The 27,086-nt window shown below is 49.2% G+C and overlaps 1 protein-coding gene across 2 annotated transcripts in view; it reads left to right on the top strand.

The window, feature by feature from the left end:
* The window catches only part of CHD1L (chromodomain helicase DNA binding protein 1 like), a 40,209-nt gene that overhangs the window by 7,324 nt on the left and 5,799 nt on the right, over window positions 1-27,086 (top strand). Inside the window, exons 5-18 of one of the 2 annotated variants that reach the window (XM_068165984.1) lie at window positions 1,577-1,608; window positions 3,229-3,310; window positions 4,671-4,833; window positions 5,178-5,333; window positions 8,134-8,226; window positions 9,223-9,319; window positions 12,633-12,706; window positions 13,827-13,937; window positions 17,594-17,708; window positions 18,521-18,674; window positions 21,076-21,241; window positions 23,785-23,930; window positions 24,863-25,026; window positions 26,042-26,250. In XM_068165984.1, coding sequence (XP_068022085.1) covers window positions 1,577-1,608; window positions 3,229-3,310; window positions 4,671-4,833; window positions 5,178-5,333; window positions 8,134-8,226; window positions 9,223-9,319; window positions 12,633-12,706; window positions 13,827-13,937; window positions 17,594-17,708; window positions 18,521-18,674; window positions 21,076-21,241; window positions 23,785-23,930; window positions 24,863-25,026; window positions 26,042-26,250 — 1,762 coding nt within the window. The remainder of the gene's footprint in view (window positions 1-1,576; window positions 1,609-3,228; window positions 3,311-4,670; window positions 4,834-5,177; window positions 5,334-8,133; window positions 8,227-9,222; window positions 9,320-12,632; window positions 12,707-13,826; window positions 13,938-17,593; window positions 17,709-18,520; window positions 18,675-21,075; window positions 21,242-23,784; window positions 23,931-24,862; window positions 25,027-26,041; window positions 26,251-27,086) is intronic. The other variant, XM_068165985.1, reaches the window with a different exon arrangement.

The following is a 27,086-nucleotide window of genomic DNA, read 5'->3' as shown; positions in this document are numbered from 1 at the left end:
CATCTGCCCATCCTTAACTAATGCTAAGTGGCATCTGCATTGCCTTTGTATGGCACCTTACAGACCTTCACCATTTAATGAAGTGCACAAGTGTTCCTCAGGATTATTAATCAGGCAGTGCAAGGACACTTAGAGTTTGCCTTTTTGTGTATCTCTGTAGCATGCCTCATTCCTGGGATGCAAAATGGTGAGGTTGCTGTTGCAGTTGGTAGGACTTGGGCCAGAATCTAAGAAGAGCTCTCTTAAGAGGAGTAAATAGAAGCAAGCAGAAAAGGGTCACTGTTTTGGCCTTTCTGTGGTCTGCTCCTTAGTTCTCTGGAGTGGGGAAAAAGCCCTTTTCTGAGTCAGTTCCACTCAGGTGTTACTTTGTACCAGGACTTTGATTTCATTTTAACAATCTCTTAACAAACACAGCAGCTTGAAATTCGATGCAGAGCTCTCTAACCCCACCTCTTCTGATCTTCTCTTCCCTTTGTCCCTTTGCATTTGCTCTCTTCAAGTATTTCACGTGTCTTCCCACTGAGAGCTGTGTGACCTGTGCTGACCACTCTGAGCCTGAATCTTCTTCCACCTTGGAGGGGCAGGAAAGGGTTATCACTGATAAACCTTGTCCTAAATACCATGAATGGCAATGCTCATAATTAAGCAAGTCCAAGACTGCCATCAACTGTGTCAAAACCTGTCCAGAGAAGGGCAGTGAGGCTGGTGAGAGGCCTTGAGCACAAGCCCTACGAGGAGAGGCTGAGGGAGCTGGGGTTGCTTAGCCTGGAGAAGAGGAGGCTCAGGGCAGACCTTCTTGCTGTCTACAACTACCTGAGGGGAGCTTGTAGCCAGGTGGGGACTGGACCAATCCCATGTCCAATCCCCTCTTGAACACCTCCAGGGATGGTGACTCCACCACCTCCCTGGGCAGCACATTCCAATGGCTAACAACTCTCTCTGTGAAGAACTTTCTCTTCACCTCCTGCCTAAACCTCCCCTGGCACAGCTTGAGACTGTGTCCTCTTGTTCTGGCGCTGGTTGCCTGGGAGAAGAGACCAACCCCCTCCTGGCTACAACCTCCCTTCAGGTAGTTGTAGAGAGCAATAAGGTCTCCCCTGAGCCTCCTCTTCTCCAGGCTAAACAACCCCAGCTCCCTCAGCCTCTCCTCACAGGGCTGTGCTCAAGGCCTCTCCCCAGCTTTGTTGCCCTTCTCTGGACACATTCAAGTGTCTCAATGTCCTTCTTAAACTGAGGGGTCCAGAACTGGACACAGGACTCAAGGTGTGGCCTACCCAGTGCTGAGTACAGGGCACAATGACTTCCCTGCTCCTGCTGGCCACACTATTTCTGATGCATGCCAGGATGCCATTGGCCTTCTTGGCCACCTGGGCACACTGCTAGCTCATGTTCAGCCTACTATCAACCAGTACCCCCAGGTCCCTCTCTGCCTGGCTGCTCTCCAGCCACTCTGACCCCAGCCTGTAGCTCTGCATGGGGTTGTTGTGGCCAAAGTGCAGCACCCAGCACTTGGATTGATGTTCTGTTTCTTAACCTGTGTATTTGAATAAGTCATATATCATTTTTTTCATTGCAGATTTGCATGAAAGATGCTGCATTTCTGAACCTGTGAGTGTGATTTCATTTTTTTCTTTCAAGTATAATTCTGCATATCTGTCAGCAGTTCCTTAAGTGTATGTTTCTATGTGTGAGGTCCCATGCTTTTTTCCCCCCCACAAGAGTCAAGGATGCTCTTTGCTTGTGATTAGAGCTTTGCCTTGCCCAGTTTTAAGTGAATAATCTATAGTGTCACCTAGGAGGTGCATGAACTGGCAGTTTTCATGCCAGTTAACTGAAACGTGGTGCCCATCCACTGGAAGGGCCGGTTGGATGAGCCAGGGGATTCCAGGCCTGTCAGCCTGACCTCAGTGCCAGGCAAGATCAGGAACAGGTCATCTTGAGTGCAATCACACAGCACCTTCAGGCTGGCCAAGGGATCAGGCCCAGCCAGCATGGAATTAGGAAGGGCAGGTCCTGCCTGACCAACCTGATCTCCTTCTATGATCAGGTGACAGCCTGGTGGATGTGGGGCAGGCTGTGGATGTAGTCTACCAGGACTTCAGCAAGGCCTTTGACACTGTCCCCCTGAGCAAACTCCTGGGCAAGCTGTCAGCCCCTGGCTTGGACAGCAGCACTCTGAGCTGGGTTAGGAACTGGCTGGAGGCTGAGCCCAGAGAGTGGTGGTGAATGGTGCCACAGCCAGCTGGCAGCCAGGCACTAGTGGTGTGCCTTAAGGATTAGTGCTGGGCCCCATGCTCTTTAATATCTTTATTGATGATCTGGATGAGGGCATTGAGTCCATCATCAGTACATTTGCAGATGACACCAAGCTGGGGGCAGGAGTTGATCTGCTGGAGAGTGGAGGGGCTTTGCAGAGGGACCTCAACTGGCTGGACAGATGGGGAGACCTTATTACTCTCTACAACTACCTGAAGGGAGGTTGTAGCCAGGTGGGGGTTGGTCTCTTCTCCCAGGCAACCAGCACCAGAACAAGAGGACACAGTCTCAGGCTGCACCAGGGGAGGCTCAGGTTGGATGTTAAGAAGAAGTTCTACACAGAGAGAGTGATTGCCCATTGGAATGGGCTGCCTGGGGAGGTGGTGGAGTCACCATCTTTGGAGGTGTTCAGGAGGAGACTTGATGGGGTGCTTGGTGCCATGGGTTAGCTGTTTGGGTGGGTTGGATTGGTTGATGGGTTGGACACGATGATCTTGAAGGTCTCTTCCAACCTGGTTTGGTTTATTCTAAATAAAGGTTTATTCTCAATTTGCAAAAGGCTTGTCATCACTCTGCCATCACTATCTGATTGTAGTTGGGGGGTTTTTGCACAGGTGGGCCTAGTCTCTCTTGTTCCAAACTACAGACCTCCTCAAATGTTTGCTTTACTTGTGCCTTTGTTATTTTCCCCATAGAGAAGAGGGTGGAGAGACAAGCAGTAAATGCAAGTGAATTTACTTAGTTTTGATTTGAGGTAATTTCATCCAGGGCATAGTCAAGAAGCTGCGTAGGCTCTTGGAAAGCAGTGCTTGTGCATTCCTCCTCTCCCTGCTTATGATGTTTTGCTTGTGGTTCATGGGGTAGGACCATCTCAAGTTCAGCCAAGCAGATCTATCACTTAGTTCAGTCTTTTTGTACTGCCAAGAATGAATTGTCTGCCCCTAAATGATGATGCTCGTTGTTTTTTTTCAGCTTTAGCTGGGCTGCCTTGGTTGTAGATGAAGCTCACAGACTGAAAAATCAAAACTCTGTGCTTTACAAGATGCTTTCAGAGGTAAAGGAACTCATACATGTTTTACTGTCTAAAGCCTTTCCTCTCTTCAGTGTAGCACACAGGTTCTGTGTTCTTTTGAGTAATCATTAAGCTTTGGGCCTCATCCAATTGCCATCAGAGTGGGTGAACAGATTCTCATATTTAGTGGCAGGCAGATGAAGGTCTATCATCTTGGCTTTGCAGAGAGATGGGCAGTATGTAGTCCTTATCTCTTACTCTGACTTGTGTTTGGGCTGGCCAGTGTTGGGGCAATTTGAAAGACCAAAAAATGAAAAGCAGACAGACATAGAATTGAATCACTGCTGTGCTCCTGAAGGGGTAGAAGAGTGGCAAGAAAGCTGGGGAGAGGTCTGGGGCACAAGCCCTATGGGGAGAGGCTGAGGGAGCTGGGGTTGATTAGCCTTGGAGAAGAGGAGGCTCAGGGGAGACCTTATTGCTCTCTACAACTACCTGAAGGGAGGTTGTAGCCAGGTGGGGGTTGGTCTCTTCTCCCAGGCAACCAGCACCAGAACAAGAGGACACAGTCTCAAGCTGCACCAGGGGAAGTTTAGGCTGGAGGTGAGGAGAAAGTTCTTCACAGAGAGAGTTGTTAGCCATTGGAATGTGCTGCCCAGGGAGGTGGTGGAGTCACCATCCCTGGAGGTGTTCAAGAGGGGATTGGACGTGGCACTTGAAGCCATGGTTTAGTAGCCATGAGGTGTTGGGTGACAGGTTGGACTTGAAGATCTTTGAGGTCTCTTCCAACTTTATTGATTCTATCCTACTCTAAAACATGGGCATTAAGTCTGGGCTAGCATCAGCAACTGAGGGAACTGGGGCTGTGTAGTCTGAAGAAATGGAGTCTGAGGGGAGGCTTTCTCACTCTCTAGAAGCAGGAGGTTGTAGTGAGGTGGGTGTTGATCTCCTCTCCCATGTAATGAGTGATAGGATGAGGGGAGGTTGCCTCTGGTTGTGCCACAGGAGTTTAAAGATTGGACAGTAAGAAAAACATCTTCAAGAGCTGTCAAGCACTGCATCTGGCTGCCCAGGGGACTGATTGAGTCACCATCCCTGGAGGTATTTAAAAGATGTGTAGCTGTGGCACTGGGTTTAATGGTGGACTTGGCAGTGTTGGATTAGCAGTTGGGCTCCATGATCTTAAAGATCTTTTCCAACCTCAACCATGCTATGATTCTATGACTGTTACACCATACCTTATGTTAGATGGTCTTGGCAGACATTTACATTCTGTGGGCAGTTCTGTGCCATCTGTCATCTTTAAGTTAAATTTAAGATTAGCTTGAGGGGAGTTGTGTACAAAGTATCATTCCCTTCCAGATATTCTCTCTTCATGATTTTGTTCTGTTGCTGGTTCTTTCAGTTCTCAGTAGGCTTCAGTCTGCTGCTCACAGGCACTCCAGTCCAGAACAACCTCCAGGAGCTGTACTCCTTACTCAGCCTTATTGAGCCTGACATCTTTCCTAGAACAGAAGTGAAAGAGTTTGTGGAGTATTACCAAGCAGTTGAAAAGGAGAGTGAGCCAGGTCAGTAATAAGCCCTTGAATCAAAAGCAGCTGTTAACCTGCATAGGAAGCAGACCTTTTTTCACCCCTTTATTTGCCTTTTTAGTAGTAGTAGTAGTTTTTACCTTTAAAACAAAGCCACTAAAAGTAATGATTATTTACCTTAATGTAGTTCTTACCTGTTTAAGGTATGGAGTTGTGGTTTGGTTTCTCCTTAACAAGGGGCTTGAATCATTGCACTAATAGATGTGAAGTTCCTTGTGCAGTTGTTTTGAAAGTGTAGTTGTGACTGTGCTGTATAAATTCCTTCCATTTAATGCAGTGATCTCCTCTCCTTGTTTTATTTTCCCCTTGACTCTCTATAGCCAAAGAACTGCACAGTCTTCTGCAGCCATTCTTGCTTCGAAGAGTTAAATCTGAGGTGGCTGCAGAGCTTCCAAAGAAGGTGGAGGTGGTTCTGTACCATGGAATGTCAGCCCTGCAAAGGAAGTACTACAAAGCCATTTTGATGAAGGATCTGGGTAACTGAAGGCTTTGAACCATATCAGCTACTTGTAAAACTGAGATTCATTTCTTTTGTAAATCCATACTCTGCTGCAGTGAAGGAGGAGACTCTTTGACCTGAAGAATATGCATAGAGTAAACATGCCAGATTCATTGCTTTGGGCTGCTTGGTTTGTGGGTTTAGCTTGTACTAAAATGCACAAGAGACATAAGAATGTAGAGCTGAGCATTTCCAGAGCTGGGGATGATTACCTTCAGGATTCTGCTTTAGGCCAGCCTGCAATTAAAAATGCCTATCTCCAGGTAACCCTGCTCCTCTTCCATGCTTTTGTGTTCAGATAAAAGGATGGTACAGAAGATTCTGGATGAGGATCCCTACAAGTTTCATGGTTTAGTTGGTTGGGTGGTGTTGGATGATAGGTTGGACACATTGATCTTGAAGGTCTCTTCCAACCTGGTCCATTCTATTCTATTCTATTCTATTGTTATCCAGTATTAGTACAGATGAATTAACTGTAACAAAGCAGCCTGAGCAATGACACAGAAAGTATTTCCTTCTCTCTGAATTCTTCCTCTTCTATCTGTGCATAGTGGCCAGGCAGAAAGAGACCTGGGGGGTACTGCTTGATAGTAGCCTGAACATGAGCCAGCAGTGTGCCCAGGTGGCCAAGAAGGCCAATGGCATCCTGGCCTGCATAAGGAATAGTGTGGCCAGCAGGAGCAGGGAAGTCATTGTGCCCTGTGCTCAGCACTGGTTAGGCCACACCTTGAGTCCTGTGTCCAGTTCTGGGCCCCTCAGTTTAGGAAAGATGTTGAGTTGCTGGAAGGTGTCCAGAGAAGCACAACAAAGCTGGGGAGCACAGCCCTGTGAGGAGAGGCTGAGGGAGCTGGGGTTGCTTAGCCTGGAGAAGAGGAGGCTCAGGGGGGACCTTATTGCTGTCTACACCTACCTGAAGGGAGGTTGTAGCCAGGTGGGGGTTGGTCTCTTCTCCCAGGCAACCAGCACCAGAACAAGGGGGCGCAGTCTCAAGCTGTGCCAGGGGAGGTGTAGACTGGATGTTAGGAAGAAATTCTTCATAGAGAGATTGATTGGCCATTGGAATGTGCTGCCCAGGGAGGTGGTGGAGTCACCGTCCCTGGAGGTGTTCAGAAAGGGATTGGATGTGGCACTTGGTGCCATGGTTTAGTAGTCATGAGGTGCTGGGTGACAGGTTGGACTTGATGATCTTTGAGGTCTTTTCCAACCTTATTGATTCTATGATTTTACATACAGCAAAAGCTCCTGATAAAGGTTTCTTTTCCTTTCCTGTTATAGATGATCCTCCTACAGCAGAATATTGTTATTAATACACTATTAGCATGGTTTTAAATATTTGTTAAGAGTATATTTTTGAAGTATGAGTCTTGTTTTTCTTGGGTCCCACAATTTCCAGATGTGAGGGCAAGGGGAGATCATATTCTACCTATACTTTTAAAACCTGTCTCAGGAGTCTCACAGTGCTGAGCCTACCTGTGTCCTAAAAAGCATTCCTTATGAAACACCATTCACCTTTCTGCAGAAAGCAGATGTGAAACCATGTGCCTTGCAGAAACTTCAAGAAGAGGGATCCAGCAGCTGGGTCTTTTTCTAAAGACTTGTCAAAAAAAGTGTAAGGAGAATTTTTGTTTAGTCCATGTAAACAGAGGTGGAAGTCTTGAGATCAAAATTTAAATGCAGATGGGATATACATAGAATCATAGAATCAATAAGGTTGGAAAAGATCTCAGAGATCATCAAGTCCAACCTGTCACCCAACACCTCAGGACTACTAAACCATGGCACCAAGTGCCACATCCAATCCCTTCTTGAACACCTCCAGGGATGGTGACTCCACCACCTCCCTGGGCAGCACATTCCAATGGCCAATTACTCGTGCTGGGAAGAACTTTCTCCTCACCTCCAGCTTAAACTTCCCCTGGCACAGCTTGAGACTGTGTCCCCTTGTTCTGGTGGTGGTTGCCTGGGAGAAGAGACCAACCCCTTCCCAGCCACAACCACCCCTCAGGTAGTTGTAGACAGCAAGAAGATCTCCTCTGAGCCTCCTCTTCTCCAGGCTAAACAACCCCAGCTCCCTCAGCCTCTCCTCACAGGGCTGTGCTCAAGGCCTCTCCCCAGCCTTGTTGCCCTTCTCTGGACACATTCAAACGTCTCAATATCCTTCTTGAACTGAGGGGCCCAGAACTGGACACAGGACTCAAGGTGTGGCCTACCCAGTGCTGAGTACAGGGGCACAATGACTTCCCTGCTCCTGCTGGCCACACTATTCCTGATGCAGGATTCCATTGGCCTTCTTGGCCACCTGGGCACACTGCTGGCTCATGTTCAGGCAGCTGTCAATCAGCACCCCCAAGTCCCTTTCTGCCTGGCCACTCTCCAGCCACTCTGACCCCAGCCTGTAGCTCTGCATGGGGTTGCTGTGGCCAAAGTGCAGCACTCGGCACTTGGACTTTTTGAATGCCATCATGTTGGACTCTGCCCATCTGTCCAGCCGATCAAGGTCCCTCTGTAGAGCCTTTCCGCCCTCTAACTGATCAACATCTGCTCCCAACTTGGTGTCATCTGCAAATTTACTGATGACTGACTCAAGCCCCTCATCCAGATTGTCAGTGACGCTATTGAACAGGATGAGGCCCAGCACTGATCCCCGGGGGACAGGAAATGCTATTCCAGTCCTAAAGCACTGCAGAGCAGCACTCAGTGCCCAGATATTCCCAGTTACAGCTGTTGGTGGAGCATGGGGTTTCCTGTTCAGACCCCTTTTTTGTGCTCTGTTCTAGATGCATTTGAAAACGAGATGGGAAGGAAGGTTACACTCCAGAACGTCTTAATTCAGCTTCGGAAGTGTGTTGCCCACCCATACCTTTTCAATGGTAAGAAAGCACTGCTCCCTCCAAAGAGAGAGAAGTTTCTTGATTTGCACCTTGCTTTTCTGTCACTGCTTGGCAGTGTAATGCTTAGAAGCAGCAAGGAATAAACAATGTTGTACTTGAATCAGCACCAGCTGTGAGTTCCCACAACAGTTCATCAGTAGTGAGGAGTAAGTCTTGGGCACTGTGGAAGCCACTGCAGCTCTTTGCTTGTTTCCTCATCAGTGCATCCACTCTCACCTAAACAATGAAATCAGTGCTTTGTGAACTTCTAAGTGTGTTCTTCAGAGACAGAGTAGGACCATCACTTCTCATCATAGGGATCTGCTTAGCAGTAGGTAGCAGTGCAGACACACTAAGGCTGACCACCAAGCCATTACTTGCATAGAATAGAATAAGCCAGGTTGGAAGAGCCCTTCAAGATCATCATGTCCAACACATCAACCAATGCAACCCACCTAAACAACTAACCCATGGCACCAAGCACCCCATCAAGTCTCCTCCTGAACACCTCCAATGATGGTGACTCCATCACTTCCCCAGGCAGCCCATTCCAATGGGCAATCACTCTCTCTGTATAGAACTTTGTCCTAACATCCAGCCTAAACTTCCCCTGGTGCAGCCTGAGACTGTGTCCTCTTGTTCCGGTGCTGGCTGCCTGGGAGAAGAGACGAACCACTGCCTGGGAGAAGAGACGAACCTCTGCCTGTTTACAACCTCCCTTCAGGTAGTTGTAGGCAGCAATAAGGTCACCCCTGAGTCTCTTCCTCTCCAGGCTAAGCAACCCCAGCTCCCTCAGTCTCTCCTCATAGGGCTTGTGCTCCAAACCCCTCCCCAGCTTTGTTGCCCTTCTCTGGACTCGTTCCAGCAACTCAACCTCCTTCCTAAACTGAGGGGCCCAGAACTGGACACAGGACTCGAGGTGCAGCCTAGCCAGTGCAGTGTACAGGGGCAGAATGACCTCCCTGCTCCTGCTTCTGAAACTCTTTTCTGTTGCAGGTGTGGAGCCAGAGCCCTTTGAGATTGGAGACCATATTGTTGAAGCCAGTGGCAAGCTGTGTTTGCTGGATAAACTCCTTTCATTCTTACACACTGGGTACGTCATACCAGGGGGAGGAAGACAGAGTGGGGTTCACATGGGGAGAAGTAGTAAACTGGGAATTTGAAAGACTTTATTTAGCCCTGGAAGGAGTAGATACTCATCACAACCCAAGCATTGCCCTATTGGGTGCATGTTACTGACTACCTGAAAGGAGTCATTTCAGCATAAGGGGCTGCATTAGAAGTGATAGAGCAGCCTCAAAGATTTTTGTAGCTGCCCTTGAAACACTTCACTAACTCTTGTGTTCCCATGTTTGCTGTATTTGGGACCATGGGAGAATATCCATCTGATACAGGGTTGAGGTTATCTGGTTTGTGGGTTTCTTGAGAACAGCTCCCAAGGCATCAGTTGAGTTTCTTTGTGCTGCCATGTCTGTTAGCTCTGGAGGCAGAATGTATACCACATGAGAAAAAGAAAATTGCCTGGACCCAAACCCATGAATAAGCTGAAACTTCAGCTTTGGGAATGGCATTCAGAACTCCTGGTCCTGGGCTCTGCTGCCTTTGGAACCCAGAATCCAAAGGCCTTGTGCATTTACCTCCATCTCTCAGCTGGGAAGCAAATCAAACTGCAGTTTGCTTTCTGGTGCTTGCTGCCTGTGAAGCAGTGCCTCCTGCAGGACACAAACTCTACCTTCTTTCTCCTTAACTGCTTCCAAGGAACACAAGTTCAACAGACCTTGGCACATTCTGATGTTCATAGAATCAATAAGGTTGGAAAAGACCTCAAAGATCACCAAGTCCAACCTCTCACCCAACACCTCATGACTAACTAAACCATGGCTTCAAGTGCCACGTCCAATCCCCTCTTGAACACCTCCAGGGATGGTGACTCTACCACCTCCCTGGACAGCACATTCCAATGGCTAACAACTCTCTCTGAGAAGAACTTTCTCCTCACCTCCAGCCTAAACTTCCCTTAGCACAGCTTGAGACTGTGTCCTCTTGTTCTGGTGCTGCTTGCCTGGGAGAAAAGACCAACTCCCTCCTGGCTACAACCTCCCTTCAGGTAGTTGTAGACAGCAATAAGGTCTCCCCTGAGCCTCCTCTTCTCCAGGCTAAGCAACCCCAGCTCGTTGTGGAGGTTTTTCTCCTCCTGCTGTATAGCAACTCATGAGTGCCTCTCCCTTGAAAGTCTTTGCCACAGAACCAGCCCTGTGCAAATTCTGGACTTGAAACTGTCTGTGTTCTGCTCTACAGTGAAGTCTGATTTAAACAGCACTGAAGCCTAGAGCTGGGAGGGAGGAGAGTTGACTTCTCACACACAATTGTAGGCAGGGGGTCATTTCCTGGAGGACTAAGTACTCTGCTATCAGAGAGATGCTGATACTACTTTTTCCCAGCATTTGAGATGCTTTGTATTGTGTGATTTGAGAGGAGTCTGGTCTGACAAGTCATGTAGTGAGGAAGATCTCATGATGCTAGGTTGAAGATAGGAGGATCCTTTTAGACAGGCTCCTTTGGATCCTCACCAGGCTGCATCCAGCCAGCAGCAGAGCTGTGCCAGAACCTTATTACAGCACTCACTGTAGACATGTCAACTGATGCTGGCAGATGAGGCTGACTGTTTTGATGTGGGGGAATGGACCATAACCCTGTAAGGCTTGATGTGCAGAGGTGATGGGATGTGACAGTTTAACGTGAGGGCTAAACTCCCTGCTCCCCCCAACACAAAAGTGAGGGGAAGAGTAACACACACAACTCAGGGCTGCAATAAAGAGTTCAGTGTAACATATCATAAGCACAATGTGTAATTAGGCTGGATGTTAGGAAGAAGCTCTTCCCAGAAAGAGAGATTGGCCATTGGAATGTGCTGCCCAGGGAGGTGGTGGAGTCCCCATCACTGGAGGTGTTTAGCAAGAGACTGGATGGGGTGCTTGGTGCCATGGTTTAGTTGATTAGATGGTGTTGGGTGATAGGTTGGGCTCAATGATCTCAGAGGTCTTTTCCAGCCTGGTTAATTCTATTCTATTACCTTAGCTAGTAATCTAATTAATAATACAATGCATGATGACCTTAGCTTAGCCTATTTGCACAATAAGAGCAGTGAGGTACAGAAAAACCCAACATAAACCAGAAAATCATAACCAGCAGCTACCCAACTCCCACTGTTCCACCACCATGTCTGCAGAGAAAGAGCCAGCACCCAAGAAGCCAGATCCCAGAAGCAGCAGCTGGAACTTCAAGCCCCATAATACTTTCCTCCAGTCACCACTTTTGCTTTTTGAGGCTGGCATGACTGCAGCATGCTATGAATAACAGCAGGAGGTCCAACTCACCCCATGACATGGAACAGTACGCTATGGAACAGTAACTGGTTAAGCTGTTGTAACCTCTCTGTCTCTGTGAAGTGCTGTCACAGTATGTTGGGGCTCACAGAATCATAGAACTGTTGAGGTTGGAAGAGATCTTTGAGATAGAATAGACCAAAGCAGGTTGGAAGAGACCTTCAAGATCATCGTGTCCAACCTATCATCCAACACCACCTAATCAACTAACCCATGGCACCAAGCACCCTGTCAAGTCTCCTCCTGAACACCTCCAGTGATGGTGACTCCACCACCTCCCCAGGCAGCCCATTCCAATGGGCAATCACTCTCTCTGTGTAAAACTTCCTCCTAACCTCCAGCCTGAACCTCCCCAGGCGCAGCCTGAGACTGTGTCCTCTTGTTCTGGTGATGCTTGTCTGGGAGAAGAGACCAACCTCTGCCTGTCTACAACCCCTCTTCAGGTAGTTGTAGATAGCAAGAAGGTCTCCCCTGAGCCTCCCCTTCTCCAGGCTAAGCAACCCCAGCTCCCTCAGCCTCTCCTCATAGGGCTTGTGTTCCAAACCCCTCCCCAGCTTTGTTGCCCTTCTCTGGACTTGTTCCAGCAAGTCAACATCCTTCCTAAACTGAGGAGCCCAGAACTGGACACAGGACTCGAGGTGTGGCCTAACCAGTGCAGTGTACAGGGGCAGAATGATCTCCCTGCTCCTACTGGCCACACTGTTCTTGATGCAGGCCAGGATGCCATTGGCCCTCCTGGCTGCCTGGGCACACTGCAGGCTCATGTTCAGCCTACCATCGACCAGCACCCCTAGGTCCCTTTGCCTGGCTGCTCTCAGCTACTCTGACCCCAGCCTGTAGCACTGCATGGGGTTGTTGTGGCCGATGTGCAGAACCTGGCACTTGGATGTGTTCAATCTCCTGCCCTTGGACTCTGCCCATTTGTCCAGCCTGTTGATCATCAAGTCCCAGCACTTGCCTAGAGCTCACAGCCCCACCACTACTGATAAGCTACTACCATTATGTCTCCTGTTCTTCCAGTGGCCACCGTGTCTTGCTCTTTTCTCAGATGACTCAACTGCTTGATATTCTGCAAGACTACATGGACTACAGAGGTATGGTCTGCACACTTTGGCAGCACAGAGCTTATCCTAATCACATCTGTCATATATTGTTCCTCTCATTTTGGTTGATCTGTCTGGGGTGGAAAAGGGAACCTGATGAGAATGTATTGATCCTTAGTATGGAGAAACCATCTTCTTGCAGTGGTGCTGTGAGAGAGTCTTGATTCAGCTCTTTAGCCTCTTGATTCAGTCCTTTGCTGTGGTACCACCTGTCTGAAATGAGCTGGCACTGAAGTGTTTTTCAAAGTAGTTTCAGCTTTGGGTCTTGTACAAAATGGAGCTGACAGATGGCAGGGTAGCAGTGCTGCATTATATACCTGTGTTCAGCTACGTGCCTGAGTCCTGAAGTAATTGCACTGAAGGCAGTAGGTTTGCTCTAGATTCAGTTTGCCCAACACAAAAAAAAACCAAATTGGGCCACAGTCATACCAGGAAATGAATTTTTGATGGAAACAGTTGTTGGCAGTGGGGCCCCAACATGTCTGCAAGGGCAGGTTGGATCAGACCATTTTTGGCAAGGTTACCAAAATGTTCTTGGGACATTGCTTTTGTTTCAGTGCACATGGCTCTATGCCTGCTGAGGATTTCTTATGAAAGAGGCTTTTGTTTGGTGCTTATGGGTTTGGACAACTGATAATGCAGGATGAAGCCAAACAGAGGGCTGTATCCCATGCTGCTCACTCACAGCAAAGCACACGCTGAAGGCTGGGGGAGTTTGTGTAAGGAGAATCCAAGGGTTGTTGGCCTTCCAGTGAGGCCAACAGCCAGCACAGCATAGTCTGAAATGGGGCTATGTGCTTTGACTTTGGCTCTGAGCTTTCCTGTTGTGTTTCCAAGCAGTAAATTAAATGCTATGAGTAGAAACTCATAGCCTCAGACTCAGCAAAATGACCGTTTGCCAACAGTCAGTCTGGAAGTCAGGGTCACTGTTTCAGCTTATACAAGGCTTAACTGGGAAAGAATGGAGGAGCTGAAGGCAATGAAATGAGAATTGAGACAGGAGGATTTGGCATAAGAAGACTCAGGACAGCAGTGGGAGAGCAGAGAATGAGGTAGAGGGAGAAGAGCACAGAGAGGATTTCAGAAACATGAATGTTGCTTGTTTGAAAAGGCTACAGCTACGAGCGGCTGGACGGCTCTGTTAGGGGAGAAGAGAGACACCTGGCCATTAAGAACTTTGGTCAACAGCCCATCTTTATCTTCCTGCTGAGCACCAGAGCAGGTAAGTAAGGAAAGCCAAACAACCCATCCTGCTTCTGCATTCTTCTTTGCCTCCTCTGGCAAGATTTCAGGGAGTGCTGAATCCCACAGAGCCTGTTAATGTGGGGGACTTTGGAGGGAGACAAGACATGTCATGAGCTTGGGTCTCTCAGCTAGAGCATATGGCTTCTGTGCTTTCAGCAGCTGATGCCAATGTACTTTTCATATTGCAGCCACTTGAGTTACTTTTTTTGTTCTGAGGCCCTAATGCCTGTCCCTGTGCCAGATTGAGCTGAAGGAATCTTGCTAGCATCTTATTTCTGCGAGCACCAGACTTTAGGCAGGAACAGACTTCCTTTAAGTAAGCTGGTGGAATTGTTTCTTGAGTTTGCTGATTGTGGGCATGCTCTCTGGCTGGCAGATAGACTCAAATGAGAGTGTCTTACTGTCCTGAGACTTCAAAGAACACTGGGACTGCTGTCTGTGCTTCTTCCCCTCTTAGTTCCTCAGGCTGTGTCTTCTACAGTTTCAAACCTCCCTGTCTCTATTCAGGCAAGTACAAGAGGCAGGCTTGTCTCCAGAGAAGGGATCCACAGTGCTTAATCTAAAGCATCAAACTTGAATCAAGTTTTCCTTTGGGCTTCTGGTCAGACCTTCCTAGATGATCCTGGCTCAAATGACTGAGGGCAGTGTGTAGAGAAACCAAAGAGAAGCACCTCATGCTAGATGGTAGGACTAAGTGTGTCTCTCACCACAGTGCCTGAACTCTCTCTGTCCATGTCAGCCAGACTTAGCCAGTTCTCTTTTACTGCACTTTGCTATGTCTGGCCTAAGTAGGGAAGGGGTGTGCTTAACAGTATTTCCACAGCAAACTGCTGTCTAAGCTGTCAGCTTGTGGCTTGGACCACTACACTCTGTGCTAGGTTAGGAACTGGCTGGAGGGCCAGGCCCAGAGAGTGGTGGTGAACGGTGCCGCATCCAGCTGGCGGCCAGTCACTAGTGGTGTCCCCCAGGGATCAGTGCTGGGCCCCAGCCTCTTTAACATCTTCATTCATGATCTGGATGAGGGGGTCGAGTCAGTCATCAGCAAGTTTGCAGATGACACCAAGTTAGGGGCAGATGTTGGTCAGTTAGAGGGTAGAAAGGCTCTGCAGAGGGACCTCGACCGACTGGACAGATGGGCAGAGTCCAATGGGATGGCATTCAACAAGTCCAAGTGCCAGGTGCTGCACTTTGGCTACGGCAATCCCATGCAGAGCTACAGGCTGGGGTCAGAGTGGCTGAGAGCTGCCAAACAGTGAGGGACCTGGGGGTGCTGATCGACAGCTGCCTGAATATGAGCCAGCAGTGTGCCCAGGTGGCCAAGAGGGCCAATGGCATCCTGGCCTGCATGAGGAATAGTGTGGCCAGCAGGAGCAGGGAGGTCATTGTGCCCCTCAGTTTAAGAAGGACATCGAAACACTTGAATGTGTCCAGAGAAGGGCAACAATGCTGGGGAGGGGTTTGGAGCACAGCCCTGTGAGGAGAGGCTGAGGGAGCTGGGGTTGTTTAGCCTGGAGAAGAGGAGGCTCAGGGCAGACCTTATTGCTCTCTACAACTACCTGAAGGGAGGTTGTAGCCAGGAGGGGGTTGGTCTCTTCTGCCAGGCAACCAGCACCAGAACAAGAGGACACAGTCTCAAGCTGTGCCAGGGGAGGTTTAGGCTGGATGCTAGGAAGAAATTCTTTACAGAAGGAGTTATTTGCCATTGGAATGTGCTGCCCAGGGAGGTGGTGGAGCCATCCTCACTGGAGGTGTTTAAAAAGAGACTGAATGAGGCACTTGGTGCCATGGTTTAGTTGATTAGATGGTGTTGGATGATAGGTTGGACTTGATGATCTTGAAGGTCTTTTCTAACCTGGTTAATTCTGTAAGTTTTCTAGGTGATTGCATAGTTTGAATAGAATAGAATAGAATTAACCAGGTTAGAAGAGACCTTTGAGATCAAGTCCAACCTATCACCCAACACTGATGGCCCAGCACCCTGTGAAGCTGAGTCTTGTCCAATGTAAGGGACTCCATTACTTCCCTTGTGAGATTATTCCCAATGTCTAACTGTTCTCACAGTGAAAAATTTTCTTCTGGAGCTCACTTGCACCCTGTGTTTTTTACTGCATTGCACAGAACAGTTGGTTTTGGAGTGCTGCAAAAAGCTGGAAATGGAAAGCATAGTATCATAGTATCATTCAGGGTTGGAAGGGACCACAAGGATCATCTAGTTCCAACCCCCCTGCCATGGGCAGGGACACCCCACACTAGATCAGCCTGGCCACAGCCTCATCCAGCCTGGGCTTAAACACCTCCAGGGATGGAGCCTCAACCACCTCCCTGGACAACCCATTCCAGGGCTTCACCACTCTCATGGGGAAGAACTTCCTCCTCACCTCCAGCCTCAATCTCCCCACCTCCAGCTTCATTCCATTCCCCCTAGTCCTATCACTACCTGAGATCCTGAGCAGTCCCTCCCCAGCCTTCCTGTAGCCCCCTTCAGATACTGGAAGGCCACAATGAGGTCACCTGGGAGCCTTCTCTTCTGCAGACTGAACAGCCCCAACTCCTTCAGTCTGTCCTCACAGGAGAGGTGCTCCAGCCCTCTGATCATCCTTGTGGCCCTTCTCTGGACACCTTCCAGTACCTCCACATCCCTCTTGGAATAGGGGCTCCAGAACTGGAGGCAGTACTCCAGATGGGGTCTCAGCAGAGCTGAGCAGAGGGGGAGAATCACCTCCCTTGCCCTGCTGGCCACACTTCTCCTGATGCAGCCCAGGATCTGATTGGCTTTCTGGGCTGCAAGTGCACACTGAGAGCTCCTGGTGAGCTTTTTGTCCACCAGCACCCCCAAGTCTCTCTCCTCAGGGCTGCTTTCCAGCCAGTCCCTGCCCAGCCTGGATTTGTGCCTGGGATTGCCTCCACCCAGATGCAGGACCCTGCACTTGGTCTTGTTGAAGCTCATGAGGTTGGCTTGTGCCCACCTCTCCAGCCTGTCCAGGTCCCTCTGGATGGCCTCCCTTCCCTCCAGCCTGTCTGCTGCACCACACAGCTTGGTGTCATCAGCAAACTTGCTGAGGGTGCACTCAGTGCCACTGTCCATGGCACCCACAAAGATGTTGAACAAGCCTGGTCCCAGGACTGATCCCTGAGGGACTCTGCTTGTCCCTGGCCTCCACTGGGCCATGGAGCCATTGACAGCCACTCTTTGGGTGCAGCCATCAAGCCAGTTCCTTATCCATCTAGTGGTCACCCATCACACCCATGTGTCACCAGCCTGGAGACCAGGATGTGGTGTGGGACAGTGTCGAAGGCTTTGCTCAGGTCCAGGTAAATGACATCAGTTGTTCTCCCCTCATCTATTAATTTTGTCACCTGCTCATAGAAGGCAACCAGGTTGGTCAGGCAGGATTTGCCCTTGGCAAAGCCATGCTGACTGTTCCCAAGGGCAAATCCCTGTCTTCCCTGTCTTGTTAAATCCTTGAGATGCTCAGATTTGGGCTTGAGAGAGCGATTGAATTGGATACAGTTGATCATATCTGACAGAACCTTGCATAGCAAAAATTCTCCAGCTTTTCCTTGTTTGTGCTGTTGGTTGGTTGGTTTTTTTCTGCTGGTCACATACTTTGTGACCTGCTTCTTTGTTGGCAGGTGGAGTTGGCATGAACCTGACAGCAGCAGACACGGTCATTTTTACCGACAGTGATTTTAACCCGCAGAACGACTTGCAGGCCATAGCACGAGCTCACCGCATTGGGCAGGACAGGTGAGGAATGCTGCTGTTTCTGGTTTGGGGCTGACTCTCTTGGCCTCTGGATTGCACTCCCTATCCATAGGTGGTGGTGGGGTGAAGGGCAACAGACTGAATATCAAAGAGGGAGAGCAGAGAGGCTTTGATGTCTTTGCTTTTCTGTTGGAGCCTCACACAGTCTTGTGCTTGCCACACACTTTAGGGTGGGAACCTTGTAGGTTTGGAGGAGAGGGGATCTGGAGGTTTGCTTGCACTTTTGCAGTGTGCATTGGTTGCTTCTGTGTCCAGGAAGGAGTTGTATCAGCATTGCATTTCTGCTGGTGATTTTTCTTGATTTTCTTGCCTTTTTTCACCCTACCAAAGGGTAGACCTTCCAGTACCTGACGGGGGCGTGCAAGACAGCCGGGCAGGGGGCGTGCAAGGCAGCCGGGGAGGGACCTTTTACAAGGCCTAGGAGTGATAGGACAAGGGGGAATGGCTTTAAGCTGGAAAAGGATAACTTTTCCAGCTTAACTGAGTAACTAACTGGATACTGGGAAGAAATTCTCTGCAGTTAGGGGGGTGAGACAGTGGAACAGGTTGCCCAGGGAAGCTGAACACTGGAAGTGTTAAAGGCCAGGTTGGATGGGGCCTTGAGCAGCCTGCTCTAGTGGGAGGTGTCCCAGCCCATGGCAGGGGGGGTTGGAACTAGATGATCTTTAAGGTCCCTTCCAAGCCAAACCATTCTGTGAAAGGAGTGGGTGAGGAGCTAGTGCTCTATGCTAGGAAGCAGTTTCAGTGCCCCTCAGCAAAAGGAAAATCTCAAGAGCTGTGTGAAACTTTCCAAGGCCTGTGAAAATCATCCGCTTGGTTGGGCGAGACACCATCGAGGAAATCATCTACCGGAGAGCTGCTTCGAAGCTCCACCTGACAAACGCCGTCTTAGAAGGAGGTCAGTTTGCTCTGGGAGCACCCAAGCCACAGGGAGCAGCAGCATTACAGGTAAAATAGAGCTATGTCCATATTGTGACTCCACTAATGTCTTCAGAAGCGTTCCACAATGTTTCTGTATATCTGTCTGCTGTGGATCTGTCCAATCCTATCCTCTGGGCCGAGCCAAGCACGGAATGTTGTGGGGGAGATCTGCAGCGACACGTCAGCTGCTGCATGCCTTAGCAGCTGAAATGACATCCCATGACCAGACATGATCTGATGTTTGAAGACTGTTTTTTGTTTGTTTTTCAATGTTGAGGTACAGCCATTGTTGAAAAGGGGTGTGTGCTCATGGGGAAGGCTGTTCCTTTGGTGATGCATGAGCCCTTACCTTCAGTACAAACCACAGCTGGAAGGGAATTGTGTGGTGGAAGCTGATGCCTCCTTTGCTTTGACTTGGCAGTCATAGAATCAATAAGGTTGGAAAAGACCTCAGAGATCATCAAGTCCAACCTGTCACCCAACACCTCATGACTACTACACCATGGCACCAAGTGCCACGTCCAATCCCTTTTTGAGTACCTCCAGGGACAGTGACTCCACCACCTCCCTGGGCAGCACATTCCAATGGCTAACTACTCTCTCTGGGAAGAACTTTCTCCTCACCTCCAGCCTAAACCTCCCCTGGCACAGCTTGAGACTGTGTCTTCTTGTTCTGGTGCTGGTTGCCTGGGAGAAGAGACCAAACCTCACCTTGCTACAACCTCCCTTCAGGTAGTTGTAGACAGCCATAAGGTCTCCCCTAAATTTTATCAAGGCTAAAGTGGAAGCTGACTCATTGTTTCTAGAACTTGTCTGTCCCTGGTGCTTTTCCAAACAGAGTTGATGATAAGTACTTAGCTTTAGGTTTCTACTTTGAAACTCAGTCAGCCTTCTCTTGACCTCTTGGCAAACCCAGTGTCTGAGAGTCAGGGCATGATTTATAATTCTGACCTGAAAGCTGAGGTTTGTGCTGGAAACTTGAGTTGAAAACCTCAGGCCAAGTAACATTTAATATATTACAGTATCACAGTATAACTTAGGTTGGAAATGACCTCGAGGATCATGGAGTCCAACCTATCAACACAGACCTCATGACTAGACCATGGCACCAAGTGCCACATCCAATCCCCTCTTGAACACCTCCAGGGACGGTGACTCCACCACCTTCCTGGGCAGCACATTCCAATGGCTAACAACTCTTTCTGTGAAGAACTTCCTCCTCACCTCGAGCCTAAACTTCCCCTGGCACAGCTTGAGACTGTGTCCTCTTGTTCTGGTGCTGCTTGCCTGGGAGAAGAGACCAACCCCTTCCCAGCTACAACCTCCCTTCAGGTAGTTGTAGAGGGCAATGAGGTCACCCCTGAGCCTCCTCTACTCCAGGCTAAACAACCCCAGCTCCCCCAGCCTCTCCTCACAGGGCTGTGCTCAAGGCCTCTCCCCAGCCTTGTTGCCCTTCTCTGGACACATTCAAGTGTCTCAATGTCCTTCTTAAACTGAGGGGCCCAGAACTGGACACAGGACTCAAGGTGTGGCCTAACCAGTGCAGAGTACAGGGGCACTATGACCTCCCTGCTCCTGCTGGCCACACTATTCCTAATGCAGGCCAGGATGCCATTGGCCTTCTTGGCCACCTGGGCACACTGCTGGCTCATGTTCAGGCGGCTGTCAATCAGCACCCCCAGGTCCCTCTCTGTTTGGCAGCTCTCAGCCACTCTGACCCCAGCCTGTAGCTCTGCATGGGATTGCCATAGCCAAAGTGCAGCACTCGGCACTTGGACTTGTTGAATGCCATCCCATTGGACTCTGCCCATCTGTCCAGTCAGTCGAGGTCCCTCTGCAGAGCCTTTCTACCCTCTAACTGACCAACATCTGCTCCCAGCTTGGTGTCATCTGCAAACTTGCTGATGACTGACTCGACCCCCTCATCCAGATCATCAATGAAGATGTTAAAGAGGATGGGGCCCAGCACTGATCCCTGGGGGACACCACTAGTTTCCAAGGGAGAAGTCAAAGTGACCCCAGAGGAAATTCCATGCTGATATTTTTTTTTCTCCCCATGGATTTTTAACTTTAAGGTATGCTTTTGTTTTAAAGGAGTTGGAGGGGGCAAAACCAAGCATGGTCATTTTGGCTTAACAAAGAACACAGCTTAAAATGCTGGCTGTGTTCATCACTTAGCCCTGGAGACAGATGACCTGTTCAAGCCTGGATGAGTTGCATTTGAGAGAGAGATGTTGCAGAGGCCTGTCCCATCAGGTGTTCAGAGACCTGGACATGTTAAAGCCTAAATATTTTGACAGGGAAAATGAAGGCTTAATATTTCTCCACTTGTACACTCTGCATTTAAGGCTGAGAGGTTCAAGAGGGTGAGATTAGCATGGAATTAGGGAATATTAATGCTGAACTTCCGCTCTTCTCTGTCTTGAAGCTGAGTGAGATCCTGAAATTCGGCTTGGATAAGTTGCTCTCCTCTGAGGGGAGTACCATGCAGGATGTGGAACTAGAAAGCATCCTTGGAGAGACAAAAGAAGGGAAGTGGGTGATGGATGCTGCCCTGCCAAGAGAAAAAGAGAGCGAAGAGGAGGACACAGAGAGTAAGTTAAGCATCTACATACCTATGGAATGCATGACACTTAGGTGCTGCTAGAAAAAGCTTACCAGAAAGGTGGCATTTTTCCAAGTAACAAGAGCAGTGGACTTGTAGTTAAGTTACTTTCATTTTCTCAGACTACAGAATTAACCAGGTTGGAAAAGACCTCAGAGATCATGGAGTCCAACCTATCACCCAACACCATCTAATCAACTAAACCATGGCACCAAGTGCCTCATCCAGGCTCCTCTTAAACACCTCCAGTGATGGTGACTCCACCACCTCCCTGGGCAGCACATTCCAATGGCAAATCTTTCTGGGAAGAACTTCTTCCTAACATCCAGCCTAAACCTCCCCTGGCACAGCTTGAGACTGTGTCCTCTTGTTCTGGTGCTGGTTGCCTGGGAGAAGAGACCAACCCCCACCTGGCTACAACCTCCCTTCAGGTAGATGTAGACAGCAATAAGGTCTCCCCTGAGTCTCCTCTTCTCCAGGCTAAGCAACCCCAGCTCCCTCAGCCTCTCCTCACAGGGCTGTGCTCCAAACCCCTCCCCAGCTTTGTTGCCCCTTCTCTGGACATGTTCCATTAACCAGGTTAGAGATCTAACAGTACCTTAAGGAAAGGCTATAGGGCAGGTGCTCTGCATGTATCTCAGGATAAAAAAGAGAAAAAGATCATTTGCCATGAAAATCACAAGTTGAAATGCCTTATAAACAGTCCAAAATGTCAGATAAGCAATGCAGAGTCACAGAGTCTGAACAGCTAGAACAGACCCACTCTTGTCTTCAGTCCTTGACCTTCCAGTCTGGATGTCACACAACTGTGGTTAGGTTTTTTATAGCCCCACACTACTTGAGAACAAATTATAGTTTCATAGTTTCATAGTTTCATTCAGGGTTGGAAGGGACCACAAGGATCAGCTAGTTCCAACCCCCCTGCCATGGGCAGGGACACCCCACACTACATCAGGCTGGACAGAGCCTCATCCAGCCTGCTCTTAAACACCCCCAGGGACGGGGCCTCGACCACCTCCCTGGACAACCCATTCCAGGGTTTCACCACTCTCATGGGGAAGAACCTCCCCCTCACATCCAGCCTGAATCTCCCCACCTAAGGAGACTAAGGAGACTTTCCTGCTCCTAGTGTCATGGTGAGAAAGAGACTGATTTTCTGGTTTGAGCACATGGTAGCACCTAAATATAGATCTGTGGCTGAAGCAGAAATACAGCCCTGCAGGTTAGGTATTATCTGTCCTGCAGCAGTTGCCAGCAACAAGAAATTACTTGCTGAGACTTAGCAGAGGGTGTTATTTTCTGTTGGTAACTGAAAGAGGAGCAGTGATAGCACACTGCCTAATAGCTATTGGGAAAATGGCTCACCTGATAGGCACGAACTCTGGGCTGCCAGAGTTCTTATTTTGTTTGGGAGCTCAAAAGAGGAAGTTTGGTGTCCATTGAAGAGTTGCCTGTAACTAGAAACAGAAATAGAATAAACCAGGTTGGAAGAGACCTTCAAGATGATCATGTCCAACACATCAACCAATCCAACCCACCTAAACAACTAAACCATGGCACCAAGCACCCCATCAAGTCTCCTCCTGAACACCTCCAATGATGGTGACTCCACCACCTCCCTGGGCAGCACATTCCAATGGGCAATCACTCTCTGTGTGTAGAACTTCTTCCTAACATCCAACCTGAACCTCCCCTGGCGCAGCCTGAGACTGTGTCCTCTTGTTCTGGTGCTGGCTGCCTGGGAGAAGAGACCAACCCCCACCTGGCTATAACCTCCCTTCAGGTAGTTGTAGAGAGCAATGAGGTCGCCCCTGAGTCTCCTCTTCTCCAGGCTAAACAATCCATGTAGCCTGGGAGAACCCTGTCTCCATGTCCTAAGTTCTGCCTGCTGCAACCCATGGAGCTGAAAAGGCTGCTCAGAGGACCACACAGCCAACAAGGACAACATCTCTTCTACAGCCATAGCTGCAGCCTCCCCTCCTGCAGCCTCCCCTCCTGCAGCCTCCCCTCCTGCAGCCTCCCCTCCTGCAGCCTCCCCTCCTGCAGCCTCCCCTCCTGCAGCCTCCCCTCCTGCAGCCTCCCCTCCTGCAGCCTCCCCTCCTGCAGCCTCCCCTCCGCAGCCCCAGCCTCCTCTCTACAGCCCCAGCATCTCCTCTACACCCAAAGCTGCAGCACCTTTCCTCCACAGCCTCAAACTGTCTTGGGGGGGTGAGAGGTGTGGTAATAGAATTCCTTTCCTCTTCTCTCTCCCTCTTCTCTCTCTCCCTCTCTATTTTCTCTCCCCCCTTCTGATCCGTCCACTTTGTGTAATAAATAGCCTGGCTGTTGATATTTTGGCCTCATTTGTGCCTCTAATTTCATAACAGAGGAATGTTCAAAAGAACTGAGTCTCTTTCCCTCTCTGGACTGGGACAGAGGGGTAGAGCACCCTGCTACAGAGAAGCCAGACTTCTTTTGATGTCCTTGCACACTTCAGGGTTTATTGGCTTTCGGTTCCTTTTTGCACGCTAATTTCTTTCCTTCCTTTTAAAGATCACATGTACGTGTACGAAGGCAAAGATTACTCCAAAGAGCCCAGCAGAGAAGACAAAAAAGCATTTGATCAGCTTTTAGATCTTCAGAAAGCCTTGACTGAAGAGACCAGCAAGGAAGGGAGAGCTCTCCGGAACAAAGCAAATGTAAGATGAAAGACGTGGCAAGACGCAGCGCTGCTCTTGCATTGCCTTGTGGAAAATCAGGCTGACAGTTTTCTCTCTTCACCTATCACCTGCAGAAGATACTTGGAAATATTTAGATGTCAGTGTAGTGAAGCTAGCTCCTGAGTCTGAGAGCTTGACAGTTCAGCAGTTCTGATGACATCTAAGAGCTATGGGTATGCTGGACACTCATAGAATCATAGAGTCAGTAAGGTTGGAAAAGACCTCAGAGAACCAAGAGGAAGGGAAATCTCTGAAGATGAAACCTACACACCATTTCCTACACACCACCTCTTTCAGAAGGACAAGGCCTAGCACTTCCCAGTCTGAGAACTCATAGAATCATAGAGTCAAGGTTGGAAAAGACCTCAGAGATCATCAAGTCCAACCTCTCACCCAACATCTCATGACTATCTGAACTGTGGCTTCAAGTGCCACGTCCAATCCCCTCTTGAACACCTCCAGGGACGGTGACTCCACCACCTCCCTGGGCAGCACATTCCAATGGCCAATTACTTGTGCTGGGAAGAACTTTCTCCTCACCTCCAGCCTAAACTTCCCCTGGCACAGCTTGAGACTGTGTCCTCTTGTTCTGGTGTTGGTTGCCTGTGAGAAGAGATCAACCCCCACCTGGCTGCAACCTCCCTTCAGGTAGTTGTAGACAGCAATGAGGTCTCCCCTGAGCCTCCTCTTCTCCAGGCTAAACACCCCCAGCTCCCTCAGCCTCTCCTCACAGGGCTGTGCTCCACTCAAATAAACATGTCACAGAACTACATATTAAGTGACAGTTGGGATCAGGTCATTAAGACCTGTGGACAAGTAGATGAAGGGGAAAGGAGTATAGTTTAAGATGGGCACCAGCCATGGCTTTAAGATGAGCTGTTTGATTCCATGAGACTTCTTTCTTTCTCCAGGCCCTTCTCACAGGCCTCAGGGAACAGTCAAGCAGGAGGAAGCACTTGTTGAGTGCAGAGGAGCTGGAGGCCAGGAGGAAGAAGCGCCAAGAAGCTGCAGCAAAGAGAGCACGGCTCATGGAGGAAAAGAAGAGAGCAAAAGCAGAGGCAGAACACAAGAAAAAGTATGGTTTGTACTGCACTGACTACTTGTGAGCTGATGTCTGTTCCTCTGTACCCTAGAAACGTGTGTCTGACTGACAAAACCAAGTTGTGCTCTGCATCCACTCTGGCGGGTGGGGCTGGGGATCAGGAGAGAAGATGACAAAATGGCTGCCACCCACTCTACTAAGAGAGTTAGCTTCATACTTGAGGATGTTTTTGTGTGTGGTCAAACTGTGTAATGCAGGGATGTGAAGGTGGAAAAATGGCTTGAATCCCTAGCAAGGGTTCTTCTCTGAATACACTGCCTGACCTCACATCTGATTTAAATCAGAGAGAGTGCCTGGAATAAGAACCCTGTGTCTGAATGTACAGTGAGCTTCTGGGAGAAGCTTTCTGAAGGGAGGTGGGGGTTGGTCTCTTCTCCCAGGCAACCACCACCAGAACAAGAGGACACAGTCTCAAGCTATGCCAGGGGAAGTTTAGGCTTGAGATGAGAAGAAAGTTCCTCACAGAAAGAGTTGTTAGCTATTGGAATGTGCTGCCCAGGGAGGTGGTGGAGTCACCATCCCTGGAGGTGTTCAAGAGGGGCTTGGCCGTGGCACTTGGTGCCATGGCTTAGTAGTCATGAGGTGTTGGGTGACAGGTTGCACTTGATGATCTCTGAGGTCTTTTCCAACCTTACTGATTCTATGATTCTATGGTGTCATAGCTAGGTTCTATGTATTGTTCTGACATCTGTGACTCTGGCATGGCTCCTGACTTTCTCCTGGTTTCCTACATGTTCTTCCTTTTCACCACTCAAAGTAGCTTCTTGCCTTTTTGTCAAGTGGTCACTTTTTCCATGCCTGCAACTGGCATGTGGCTCTTTATATCACAGATAATAAGTGTGATAACCTTGGTTCTGGCCTAAAATAGGGGAAGGGAGCAGAGGGAATGCAGGTCCAGGTCTCCAGTGTTTCTCTGTGATTTAAAACAAGCTGTGTGCCCCCCACCTCTAATTTTCTCTCACCACCATATTCTCTTGTTTTGTTTCAGGATGGCCTGGTGGGAGGCAAATCATTACACATCTACTTGCCTTCCTTCAGAAGAGAGTGACTCTGGGGAAGAGTTTGAGGAGGATGAGGATGGGCTGAATGTGGATTTAGATTATGAAGATGCAGACCTGAACTGTATCAAGTATGTCATGGGAGATGTCACACACCCCAAAGCAGAAGAGGAGGATGCCATCATCGTCCACTGCCTAGGTGGGACTTAAGACAGCAGGAATGCTGTTGGATGAGGTGGACAGGGGGGCTGAACTGTCCCAACCAGCTCTGTATTTTCTAATTTTCTTCTAGACCAAAGTAATTTGGATTTGAGTCTGATGTGAGTGGTACAGAGGCAGTACAGCCTCTACTCCACAATGTCTAGCCCACACAAGTACTAGCAGGAATAGTGTGGCCAGCAGGAGCAGGGAAGTCATTGTGCCCCTGTACTCAGCACTGGTTAGGCCACACCTTGAGTCCTGTGTCCAGTTCTGGGCCTCTCAATTTAAGAAGGACATTGAGACTCTTGAAGGTGTCCAGAGAAGGGCAACAAGGCTGGGGAGAGGTCTGGAGCACAGCCCTGTGAGGAGAGGCTGAGGGAGCTGGGGTTGCTTAGCCTGGAGAGGAGGAGGCTCAGGGGAGACCTTCTTGCTGTCTACAACTACCTGAAGGGAGGTTGTAGCCAGGTAGGGGTTGGTCTCTTCTCCCAGGCAGCCAGCACCAGAACAAGAGGACACAGTCTCAAGCTGTGCCAGGGGAAGTTGAGTCTCAAGGTGAGGAGAAAGTTCTTCTCAGAGAGAGTTGTTAGCCATTGGAATGTGCTGCCCAGGGAGGTGGTGGAGTCACCATCCCTGGAGGTGTTCAAGAGGGGATTGGATGTAGCACTTGGTGCCATGAGGTGTTGGGTGGCAGCTTGGACTTGATGATCTCTGAGGTCTCTTCCAACCTTATTGATTCCACAATTCTAGGTGCACACTTTATATACCTTTATGCACATATGTGAGGATACTAACAGGTTCACTGCTGGTTGGCTTCAGTTCATGTGTGGTTGCTGT

Source organism: Melanerpes formicivorus, unplaced genomic scaffold (assembly GCF_026170545.1).
Source record: "Melanerpes formicivorus ecotype bairdi unplaced genomic scaffold, bMelFor1.0.p_v2 SCAF_95, whole genome shotgun sequence".
NCBI classification, from domain to species: Eukaryota; Metazoa; Chordata; class Aves; order Piciformes; family Picidae; genus Melanerpes; species Melanerpes formicivorus.
Note: the sequence above shows the minus strand (reverse complement) of the source record. Positions and strands in the feature narration are given on the sequence as shown.